This window comes from Anser cygnoides, chromosome 4 (assembly GCF_040182565.1).
Source record: "Anser cygnoides isolate HZ-2024a breed goose chromosome 4, Taihu_goose_T2T_genome, whole genome shotgun sequence".
Taxonomy (NCBI): domain Eukaryota; kingdom Metazoa; phylum Chordata; class Aves; order Anseriformes; family Anatidae; genus Anser; species Anser cygnoides.
In genome coordinates, this window is record NC_089876.1 from 78,293,006 (window position 1) to 78,305,877 (window position 12,872).

The 12,872-nt window shown below is 38.3% G+C and overlaps 1 protein-coding gene across 21 annotated transcripts in view; it reads left to right on the top strand.

The window, feature by feature from the left end:
• The window catches only part of ANK2 (ankyrin 2), a 235,617-nt gene that overhangs the window by 157,508 nt on the left and 65,237 nt on the right, over positions 1-12,872 (top strand). For 15 of the 21 annotated variants that reach the window (XM_066996889.1, XM_066996872.1, XM_066996875.1 and 12 more), the window contains one exon: positions 1,575-1,647. In XM_066996889.1, coding sequence (XP_066852990.1) covers positions 1,575-1,647 — 73 coding nt within the window. Of the gene's footprint in view, positions 1-1,574; positions 1,648-3,129; positions 3,211-12,872 lie in introns of all 21 variants that reach the window. The other 6 variants (XM_066996871.1, XM_066996870.1, XM_066996873.1 and 3 more) reach the window with 1 other exon arrangement.

The following is a 12,872-nucleotide window of genomic DNA, read 5'->3' on the forward strand; positions in this document are numbered from 1 at the left end:
GTCGTTGTCCTTTCCCTGTACCTCAGGAGAATTGAGAACTGCTGTCACAGTTAAATAAATTTTCAAAAATGTAAAGCAGGCTCTTTAAACAAATTTCCAAAGTAATTACTCTATTGGTAACTTTGTTAGTTTTGCAAGTGCAGTATCTTAGAATAATCAAGAATGCCATCTTTGTCAGCTTGTTAGAAAAGTAGAAATATGAGGCAGAATCTGGAAAATACCTGGTAGGTTTTGTGCGATGGTAACGGCTATTGACTTCGCTGCTTGATATCAATGAGCATTTTCCCAAAAGCACGTTGCGTAAAGTCCTGGGGATTTGGCTGACATTAATTAGCACTCAGATTGCATGCTCTTTCGCTGCTTCTGCGTATAATGTTAATTTATGCTTGATAGATACCATCCACGATGGGGAGTGAAGTACTACCTCAGTGGGAGTTTCACAACACCCACGGTCTCCTGACATTCCCCGCCACGCCAAAGGGGCACATCTGCTGCCACATGCCTTGAGGGGTGATGAGTTCACTCCCCTCCACAGCTCCTCAGTTCAGCTGACTGTACAGAGCTGGGTGGAGCCAGGGAAATATTTATTTTTCTGTTGTGACTAATGCTGTTCTAATCACTGCTCTTGTTTAAGTCCCTGACATTTTGTCTCTTGTACTGGAACACTGAAGAGCTTACTTCAGACAGCTTTCTCACACCTTGCACTTCTTGCAGCTTCTCTCATTGTGTTAACCACTTTTCTGATGTCTATCTTGATGCCAAAAGGATATCCTCCATTCTTAATTCAGCACCCCTAGGCATCTCGTGTTTCCTCCTGGAAGTCATTTATGCAGATAAAATCACATATAAAAAAAATCTTCCAGCATTCTCCCGCTCTGTGCTCTTGCACTTAGTAGTGTCTTTTGAGCTGTATTTGGTCCATGCTTGTCCTGTACCACAAAATCAGAATCTCCAAATAACATTGTTCTGATGTATATGTGATTTGGGGGAATACAAATGATTTATTAAAGGGATATCATTAATATGCAGTGTAGTCAGTTCTGGGGGGAGTGGAGGAGAAAGAAGTGTTTCGAGTGATCTGTGTAGATCCTTCACATCTTTTTTTAGTTTCAAAATTTCACATCATTCATAACTTCATTTCCAAATGCTTTACGATTTAATAATTTCCATATGCCACATGCAACTTTGTGAATCTCTTCTGTAGACATTACCTAGTTCATTTTAAAATCATCTTGGAAACACTGAACCGAATTGTTCTGCATGCACCATTTATAAATAAATTTGCTATGAACTTGCTTTTCTTTCCTTTTTTTTTTTTTTTATTCTTCTGACCAGCTCATTATCTTTGTGTGTGTGTGTTGTAGTACTTCTCTGCCAGAGTAAATGTCACCCTATACAGCACTGAGAACAAGAGCTTCTGAAGTAATGTTGAAAAATATAGTTAGGGAAAGGGGAATCGCATTATGAAATGTCTCAACAGATCCTCACTTCTGCTGCTGTTGGAAATATTCTGTTATAAACTTTGCTGCCTCTTTTGCTGTTTAATTTGAGGATTGATGATTCTGTCTTTGCAGACTGTAACGGAGAAGCACAAGCTAAATGTACCTGAAACAATGACTGAGGTTCTGGATGTTTCAGATGAAGAAGGTGAGCAACTTTAAGTTCCTATTCCATATCACCTATGCCACCTATAATACAGGTTTAGGATAGCTGCTTCCGTACTTCTACATCTCTGTTTTGCAGTGCTTGAAATGATGATCTGTGTAATAGCATTTTTTTAATGATGTAATCATTATGGCATTTGAGTAAGTATGCCAAAAATTGACCCAAAACTAAAACACAACTTCTTTTTTAGGAAAAATAAATAAATAAAAGCTTACTATCTTATCTGAACCAAATCAGCAAATGCAAACATTTCCCAACTTGACATTTCAAAATTTAAATGTAAAGCAGTCCCAAAGCTGGATTTGACCCTCACATAAAGATGAGTTTGAGCAGTAAAATCTTTGGATCACAGCCACTTATTTCAGATACACATATCTAGGAGTTCTGCTTAATTGGAAACATTCACGTAAGAAGATGCATAAGGTGGAAGGTGAGGACACTGTTCCCTAGAGGGAGTATTTGGCACACGCAAATCACAGATGCATACAGCATGACATAAAGTAACAACATGCTAATAACTTTGGCACTTTGGTCCCAGACTTTATTGTGTGCACAGACGAGAGGCATATGTTGTATCGCTTAGCTAAGTCCCAAGAAAATTTCTGTGAACTTCTGTAGGGACTGATAAAGCACTGTGGTTTTAAACAGCAGAGAGTTAAGGAAATAGCTTAAAAACATCCCTTTCTAAAAGCTCTTGAATGGCATCTTACAAATTTTAATCACTGGGGCAACTAATATATATACATGTACTTGCAAAAATTTTCTAAGTCATTTTTGATAATCAGAAGTGTTAATTAATACTACAGTATCTTACATATGTCATATTTTATGGTTACTATTCTTTTGTATAAATAATTTGTAGAGAGGTTGTAGTTTCAAAAAATCCAAGGGATTTAGGAACACAAGTTCTTTTTTATTTTCTTTTTTCCATTTTTTCCTTTTTTTTTTTTTTCTTTTTACAAAGAACACAAATGCACTTGTGGTTTTAAATTGTCCTGGAAGTTACTCACATTCATATTCCTAAACTGCTTGTATTACTTTGCGAATTATGCTGATAAATGAGTTACACTTGGGAAATTTGCTTTGTTTAGGCTCCAGATACTACTTTTTTAAAATGCTTGCAAAGCTACAAGTCAAAGCAAACAAGTGTTTATTTGTTTTGTTTATTTTATATTCAAAATAAGCTATTTTCTGCTGCAAAATGATCATTTAAGTTCTTTGTGTCAGGCTTACTAATGCTGTATTTTCTCTGTTTGAAAAACATCCAACTGCTTGTATAATTATGATGACAAAAGACCTTTATGTTACCTGTAGCCTTATGTTCATTTTGTTTCATTTTCTCCCATTCTTGTGAACTACTGTTTAGCCATCTTTAAATCTGCAAAGCGTAGTATGTTTATCTGCTTCTACAGGATTAATATTTAGGGTATTTCTTTTTCTCAAATCAATTTGTATGCTGAACAGCCTTTAAACACTCTGATGATGAACGCTTCAGTGATGGGGAAATATATAGTGGCAGAGGTGCTGTTAGCAGATATTCATGGAGTAAGATTTACAGACTTTCTCTTTTTGTTTAACTTGGTTTGTTTGTTTTATTTTTGTGCGGAAGCAACACAAATTTGCTTAAGCTGGGTGCCTAACACTGCTCTTTTCCTTACTTATAAAGTGTGGCTGGACTTGTGTGTCCTGAAAGGTGGGAGGAATAAGGGAAGCCAGAAAGTCCGAGATTTGTTACCTGTATCTCTAATTAGTTGGCAGAACTTACTGTGGCCATCCAGCATGACTAATGCTCTCCGGTGCATTGAATTAACATTCTCTGCTTCCTGTTACCATCTGACACCTACTGTTTGTCAATAGCCAGCCAATATGATATAGGTACTTGGGCACGTTGCCTCTCAGGGCTGCACTGAGCACTCACACCAACAGTGCCTCTGTCTTTGATCCTGCTGCAGGTTGCTAAGCAGGTTGGCCACAATTAAAGCACCTCATGCCATTGTCCTTGTGGAAACAGTTTCTAGAGGCAAAATATAGAGGATGTTGAAAAAATGGCTAACGTGGATGGTATTTATTACAGGAACATAAAGTAGCTGGGCGCAGAAAGAGTGGAGGACTTTTTAATAAAGAAGATGAACCTTTAGTGATTGTGTAATCTTTGTAAGTGGCTTGCAATAAGGTTTCTCTAATACTGTGTTCTTGGCAGCTTTAAAGTGACACAGTATGTTCTGAAATAAATTAATGTGACATGGTAAACCTGCCAGCCGTAAGCATATAATGATAAAGTTGAACACAACAAAACTACTGGAGCAAATAAATACTTGAGGTTCCATGGTGGAGCCTGTTCATCCCTGGTGGTTAAGTATTTTACATTTTGCCTGGAAAACAGTTATCCTGCATAATTAGTATACTGTTACAATAATAATACAGTATTCTTACTCCTAAAATCCAGTCTTAGCAGTATAAAGTGAAGGACCGTATGGTCTATCAAATATTTTGGCTTGGTAGGTAAGTAATTCTTTAATTTTCATGTTTAGCACTAGTATTATTTAGAATTCTTTACCTTTTAGCATACCTTAAAAATCCTACTTCATCTGCTCTAGGCCTATTATGTGGTTCTAAATACGTGAGATACTCTGTGGCAGTAATAAGCCTTTCCTGCTCTGTGACTGTGCAGTTTTATTTAGCAGTTTTTTAATATACCACATAAATACACACATGCACATGTGTTTCTTACTGCTGCTTTCTTTGCTTGTAGTACTGCCAACCATGAAGAGTGTTTAAGGATAGTCATACGTTGTTAAATCAATGTTCAGAAGGTAATGGTCTGATATTGGGGAAAAAAAAAAAAAAAAGGTTAAGAATGTGCTGCTCGGGATTACACTACAGATTCCCACAGGCATAGATGTTAAGTGATGTGATTCCTGAAATACATATCCAAGCCAGCAGAAATGCCTTGTGTGCATACAGTCGTACTATAAAAATGTGCATTTTTTTTTATCATCGTATCTGATTTTGCCATTTGTCTGTATTGTGACAAGTTTTAGTTCCGTTAAAGCTGTTGCCACAAAAGAAGCAATTTGCACTTGAGGTGTCCTTGCAGCAGTAATGGGCAAGTACTGCAAAGTATCTTTTAAAATTTGAGTGAAATCTACAGAATTAGTGAAGTTAAGCACAGGCAGATGTTTCTGTTAGGACTAAGTCAGTGCAGACACACTGTGAAATCTAGACTATATTTTTCTCTCATATGTTAATATCATATTGAGGAATATGTTGCTGTTCATCTGTACTCATCTCTTACAATATTTTTGTGGCTAAAGAACTGTACAGACTGCTGATGATTTGCCTTTGCGAATCCCATCTGAGACAGAACAGCAAGTGTAGCTCTCTATACAGACCAGTCAGTAAAAGAGGTTATCAAAGAGCTCTCACTTATGTCTGTTTGGACCTCTATCTCCAACTGTTTTCAACCCATTTACCTTTTATAAGGCTTCACTGTCTCTCTGAGAATAAGTTCTGGCTGCTGCAAGAAGTTGTCATAGGTCTAAACCGCACGTTTCCATATCCTGCGTTATGTCAGCACAAACGTTGCACCATGTGGTGAACCAACCCTGAGAACTAATGTATCCAAAAATGAATCTTTGTTTGTTTTTACAAGCTGTTTTTCAGCCAGACTACTTTTGCAGGCAGAAGGGAATAGAAAAGGTGAAGCAGAAGGTGAGACGCCATTGTAGTGGCAGCATGCCCCTGAGATGGCTATCATAAAGGTCAGTTCACACTGCACAGTCATTAAAGCTGACATTTTCATTGCAAAGAAGGGTTAGACAAAAGTCAAGCAAACTGTCACGTGCAAATAGTCAATGGAGTCTCAAAAATCAGATGGCATCACAATATCCAAAGAAAAAGCATCCTTATCATGAGGAGTGCTTGTCTAAAAGTTGGTAGAGATTCACCCCAATGCCTGGTTGAAACACAGGGTTGTTTTTTGTTTTTTGGTTTTTTCAATTTGTATTTCTTGAAAAAAATCTAAAGGCCATAAAGTCATCTTAAAAAGAAAGACAGTAAGACATTGAATTTGTTGAAATGTTCATAAAAATGGAAACAGCATCATTGCATGTCCTTAAATAATTAAAAAAAAATAAATATATGCTAGTACCTATATATGGTAGTGACCCTGGGTCAGATTGTTGCATTTTTCCTCTCACAGAGTTGCTCCTTTTTCCCCCTTTTAGTTGTCAAGCTTGATCGAAATTGCGATACTGTATCACTTAAACATATCCACAGTAACAGTATCTGCATAACAGTGGGGTTTGCTATCCCTTCGTGGCTGTGCATCAGTGACAGTGGCATATCAGTATACTATTGTGCTGCCTAAGGACAACAAAAATGTGATCTTAGATTCTAAAAAAAAAACAGTCTACAGCTAATCCATACCCATTTACATCAGATTTATGATTTTAAAAAATATCCATTTTATGGATTAAAAGTTTTTTCCAGAATAGACCTTTTTTTTTTCATTCTAGACAAAGTGTCAATGAACAGAACTTCCAAAGTTGCTCATTAGGTCTGGTTCAGATATACATGATCAATGGAGTCAGGCCATGGACTGAGAAGTTACTGCTTTGCACATATACAGTCCTGTAGGGTTTAGGAATTTATTTCTATACCATTGGTGATTCCTGAGTGACCCTGTGAAAGTCAGTGTAATTGTCTTGGGCCAGTTGTTGAATGGAATAATGAAAAGCTGCTTTGCCTGGCCCTTTGGGACCGTGGAAGAAAATGCTGCATGCACCTGTCTACCTGTCTTCATAACTGCTTGTCTGGAACTAACGGACCACCTCATTAGTATTATGAATATTGTTATTATGAAATGATAATGTGCTCTGATGCCCCAAAATATTATTTTGTCAAAGAGAACATTTTCTGTTTGTGGTAACTGCAGCTTGCACGTTGATAAAAATACTGAATTCCACAATAGTACCTCTAACAGCAGTAAACAATGCTAAAATGTAACAGCGAGTACATTAATGTTACTGGCATATGCGTGAGAAATGAGCTGTTAAATCTGGGCAGAATTCATTTATGTTGTATATGCACATCATTCCAATGAAATAGTGGCTTAATTAGTGGAAGACTTAAGGAGTAATTTGCCTAATAAAACCTGGAATTTAAAGTTGAAGCCAGCAACTGTTCCTGGTAAGAATTCCATAAGGTGCTGTTAGTGCACGTTAAAACACTGTAAATTCAGAATAACACCACTGAATTAATTCACACTCTAAATTAAGCATCTTATAACTAGTGGTATAAAATATACCCAAAGACAGTTGATTTACAGAAGTAAATCAAAAGCTATGTATTGAAAATTCAACTGAAAAAGGGAAAGAAACGTGCTCACAAAGAAATAGGAAGTGAGTGAGTGTTAATTCTTAAAACTTTACTTATGAGAACCTGCACAGAAAATATGCCTATATCAGTCCCAAATTTTTTATTAATTTTTATGCTTTAGATGCCCTAAAAGATTTGTTTTACGGATGGTTTACATTTACAGCTGGATCATTTTAACAAGGTCATCATCCATGATGATGGGAATTGGTTCTATGAAATTAGATATACTTTATCTTTTTGCCTGAGCAAAAGGAGGATTTAAAAAAGAAATTCTTAAAAGTGTCAGATATGCCAATGCCACAGCAAATCTGAAGAATGGTAGCCTTTTTTTTTTTTTTTGTCTGTGTCTTGTAAATGCAAAAGGTTCTCAGTCTAATGGTTAGCTGCTCAATTTTTCTCTTATAGCTTTATTGACATTGTTGCTAGGATCTGTAAAGAAAAAAATATAACAAAGACTTACTTGAATTTTTCCACTGAAATCTTTCAGACAGAACATAGCTTTCATTTCTTTTTTTATATCTGGTACTGTCATTACAAAGAAATTAGACCTATTTTTATTGGGATAGAATCTGCTAAAGATTGCTCACTTGTCAACATTTTAGTACTGAAAAATAGGAGATTGTGGGTAGGCTGCAAAAATTTTGGCAAGTTTTAAAGAAACTGATGTTCTTCATTTGCTTCAGTGTTGTTGACAAAAAATAGAATTGACCAGATTAGCAATAATAAATGATGTCAGTGAAATCCGTAGGCATGATCAAAAGTACAAACACATTTGTTTGTGCAAAGAAGGAATAATGCATGTGCATTACCAGGAGACACTACTGTATTTACTTATACGTTCTGTCCTAAATTGTTACTTTATGAGCAATGTTGAGCCTTGCATTATTTTCTGCAGAGATTAAAATCTCTGAATCTGAAAAAATCTGAAACATGGGGAGCTACAACAGATTGTTCATTCAAGCAAATCAAATCAGCGTGTTAAAAAGGAGAAATGTGTTTTTGACTAGTCATACCCATCTGATCGGAAGATGTCTTTAAAGATACTAGATGTTATTCCTACCCATGGCTGGTTAAAAAAAATGTCTGCTTTTGCATTTGCATTAACCTTAATTAGCTGAAGATTGTCCCAGTCAGAGGAACACTACCCATTCCTTGCACAACAGGTATCTCGGGCAGTTGTTCCCTCTGGAACAACACAGCTGTGACTTGTGTGTCAGTATATAACATTTTATAAATCTTATAAAAAGTGCTACGTGAAAGAGAGGTACTTGCCATGTGAATTTCATAAAGGCAAAATTAGTAAGTAAATGGGATCCTTGGTAAGAAGGAAAAGACCATTTCCCCATCGTTTTCACTTTAACAAGTGCAGAATCTTGGTGAAGGTTTGTTTTGAGTCACAGATGTCCGTACAGCTAGAGCAAACTTTCCTTGCTTAATGCCCCATGTAAGTGTTTCATATTGTGAGGAAATTTCTTATTTCATAGATAACACCTGATTTAAAGTGAATTCTCTTCTTCCATGAGAATAAAGCATCATTCTGGTGGGGAACAAAAAGCTGAATCAGTTCTCCATCACCTTCCCCAATATGTTTTTTTAATGACATTTCCTGCTCAGAAATCTCAGTGGGATCTGCTTTATTGCTCCTCTTGAAGCCATACAAGGAACTCATTCAAGTCCCAGGTTGACCGTACATCCCATGGTAGCCGCACCACACCTCAGACTTGTCAGCATGCCAGTTAATATGTGTGACTTTCCAAGGTTTCTGTGGCTTAGAGAGGCAGGAGTAGCTTGTCCTGCTCCGGTTCTAGAAAGGTAGTGCTTTTCTTCTTTGTTACCTAGATCCAACTTAGCAGCTTTATAAATAGCCCTGCTATTACCTCTTGTATTTCAGGGAAACTCCTAGTGTGGGGGAGCCATTAAATAGAGGGTCGACTTCAGGGAACTGGAGGTGGCCAAGGGAAGTGTCAGAGAAACTCTGTGTTATGCTTTTCTTTTGAGATGCTTACATCAGGACTTAGATATTGCAGTAAAAATCATGCTTACCATAGCTGTCCCTTCTCCATCTGTTACTTTTAAGAAGCAGCACGTATGTGGGGAGCTGTAGACTTATCTGCATGTAGCAGAGAAAACGGTAATTTTGGCAAACTCACATGGCTGTATCTGGCTGTAAAAACATCTCTTAAAGGCAATTTCTGGCAGTTTCTATCACAGCCCTCCTTCTTTCGTTTTTTAACCTTTTCCTACATTTTCTGTATGTTTTGTTAGAAACAGTTCCAAAGGAATTCTCCTGCAGAAATTGTCTGTTGCAATTCACTTAAATAGCAGGAGAGCTCTGAGGGAACAGCCTTTGTCACTGCTTCCCCAAAACAGTTGATGCTGTAGACGTATATCCAGAGTGCAGTGGTATAAAATTTAAAACTGCTTATCTGATCAAGCATTTGCATGTGACAGTAAGGAGGATATTTTTTAGGGGGGGAAGCTATTCTCTTTTAGAAACATTAATCAAGCACTTCTCCAGTTGGCCGATACTGACTTGCTAAGGTGAGAATTGCACGTGGCTGCGTGCCCCCAAAGCTACTGGGTCTTCAGTGTTATTTTGCATTTAAGCATGTTTTTGTTGAAAGATCTCGAAGTGGTTCCCAATTGCTGGTTAATTTAATCAGTTATATAGGTAGGAAATAACCACTGAACTAGAAGAAAGGGACTGGACCTATCAGCATGGGTCTCCAGCTTGGATGGTTTGATAAAATCCCCTATGTTCAGCCAAACCATCACTGAAGGAGCAGATCTGTGGTCTCAGCATTCAGTCTGTTTCTCTTAAGAGTCCATTAAATGATTTATGATGCTCAATACCTGTGTTGAAACGCGTGCAATCATCAGCATGAAACTTATTTTATTTTTTTCTGTACTCCTTGTTCAGAGTAAGACAAGTACTTACTTTTCGACTGGCCAGTCAGATATTAAAAATCTGCCTGGGTGCTTCCCTTCCTGCTAAGAGACATCTTAGCAGTGGGTCTCAGTTACTACTGTCTATATTTGGATAGCGTGGGTTCTTGGTACACAGAAATAATATGTGATCAGCATAAATGGAAAAACAAAACAAAAGACTGGTAAGAGTTACCATACAACGTTGCTGACTTGAGCAAAAATTTGATTAGTTGTGGATTTTTGTGAGCTGGCTGTTTAATGCACTCTCTGAAAACAGCTCTGTGTAGCTCTTACAGTGACTGGCAATGGTATTTACTCAGCTCCCTAATCTAGGCGAAGAGAAAAACCTCGAGGCAGCTGAATTTTGAAAGGGCTGGTGAGGGGAAGGTTCTCGTTCATGCTGGGTGTGTTTTTTGTGTGCCTGCCTGCCTAACTGCGCGATCACTAGCCGCATGCAGTGCTGATTGCTCCGCAGAGGCTGAACCGTGTGCCTCATGTTTCATGGTGGTGTGAGGCTCCATTGAAGCTGCCCGAAGGTCAGCAGTATGATACCACTGCTGCTCTTTTAGGTCAGTTTCTGTGGCAGCAGCGTCTTAAAGGTTCGGGGTCCTCAGAGAACTAGCTGGTCAGTTTTTTGGGGTACATCTACAGCACAAAACAGAGCAGAGGGGAAAACTTCCCCTTCTTGGTTGCACGTCACAGTGCAGGATTGTGTGGGGATACCTCTCGGGTGAGCTGCATGACCTTGCTGCTGGCTTAGGGGCTCCTGCTGTGGGATAGCTCATTTGCTCACATACAGCCCTGAATCGCCGTGGCTGTCGTGCTTCTGAGCCGGTGTGTTTGCACAGCTCTGTACTCCGGTACGCATGGATTCACCAGCACAAGAACCTCCATGCTGTGCTTTGCTGCTTAAAGTAGTTATGCCTTTGGTTGGCTTGGTTAAGACAAAGATTTAAGACTAACAGAGCAACCATTTAATGTAGTTTTCACTTGCCCATTACTGGTTTCTTTATTGGGCCTTCCTTGCCTTAAGCATAGTGGTTAAGTCCTTAAACTTATCGAATTTTCAGGTTCTGATTCTCAGATTTACTGTCTCTTTTTTTCCACCTCTACATCCTGTTTTCTTCTCTTCTTTCGCTGTCTTTACTCACCTTTGATCCAGTGCTGCAAAGTGCTGCATCCCCCTTCTGCAGAAGAGGCCACTCAATTTAATAGGTTTTGAAGGCAGCCAACAACTCATAGAAATGTTTAGCACCTTTTTTTACCAGTTCCACATCTCCTTCTCCCTTTTTTTCCAAGAAATAGGCCTGGAACCTTATGGACAACTTAAGCTGTCCCCATGACCCCTTCTCCTGCAACCTGACCCTTGCCAGTCCCACCCTTTGTTTCCATCCTCTTGCTTCAAGTGATTTCTCTCCTTCTTTGATTCTTTTCCTCTCGCCTTCTGAGGAGAAACGAAAGAATCCTGCATGTTGCAAACCTGTACAAAATGTATGATTCTGGGGGTGTGGGGTGCTTGCGTTTTGTTCCAAGGCATTAGTTTGACCACTGGAAGCAGATTAATGGATGAACTGGATCACTGGTGAGAGTGCAGTGGGACCGTGACACTTTGTGTGCTATGGGAAAGCTACCCATTGTATTGGGAACTATTTGCACTCTGCAAAATAAAAATAATAGCAGCAACAAGTGCAGGAACTCAAATATTTGCCATTTTTTGTTTAAATACTAAATATAGATTCCTAGGTTTGGAGATTCGTTGTTTGACTTCTGTTGTTCGAGTGTCCTTTCCAGTAAAACCCCAGTGTTTCTTTTAGAAGAGTCCAGCTGATTGGTATTTCCTTCTGTGTATTCTCCTTCTGTTCGTAACTCCCTAAAGGAGATGACATTATTCAGAAATTCGGATTTGGATAAAATCTTTAGAGATATTTGAGAGATGAGCAGCGGCAGTGATGAAAATGGAAATTGGAAAATTTTGAAAATTGAAAATTTTCCAATTTTTCCAATTTTGAAAAGGGAAATTGGAAAATTTTGCACGGGAAATCTTGTAAGATCAATGTAAAGAGCTATATGTGTCATGAACTGTAAGTGGAGAAAACACGACTGCCATTAATTTGGTGGGGAACGTGAATGAAGCATTTCCAGCATGATTAAAAGGGGTCATTTCTTGTACTGCTACAAAACTGCCATCCAGTAAAATGTGCTGTGTAAAGAAGCTCATGGTCAGCTGAATGTGTAATTTCTTCTCGGCAGATAACAAGTCTGTGTATGTTTTTGTACAAATTCCAGCACAATGAGTTGGCTGAGATTCAGTAGAGCTGTGTGAGATATCTTAATGACGACACTGAGATATTTTAATGACAACGCAGTGTTACTGGCAGGATGAATGAGTGCTTCTTACACAGACTTAAAATAATTCCTGTTGTATATGTGCAATTGCCCTGCAGACCTGACATTAAGACTCTCAGGTAAGCACAGTTGTATGAAGAGTTATGCTGCTGCACAATCATTTATACTTCAACACATTTTTTTCTTCATATACTAGGCCATGCAGTTTTTTTTAGGAGTTTTGGTTTCATTCAGTGAAGAAGGAAGGGCACAGGGCTTGGTGGGGAGTGATATTAACTTCTGGTTCCCTCACTCAAGACTAGTATACTAGCAAGTAAGCTGCGTTACCAACAGATAAATGTTCTGAAGACATTGCAAAGAAAGGCTGAGAGAGTTGGGGATGTTTAACCTGAAGAAGAGAAGGCTCCAGGGAGACCTTATTGTGGCTTTTCAGTACTTAAGGGAGCTTATAAAAAAGATGGAGAGCAAATTTTGCTCGGTCGTATAATGACAGGACAAGGGGGAATGGTTTTAAACTAAAAGAAGGGAGATTTATATCAGAGGTTAGGAGGAAA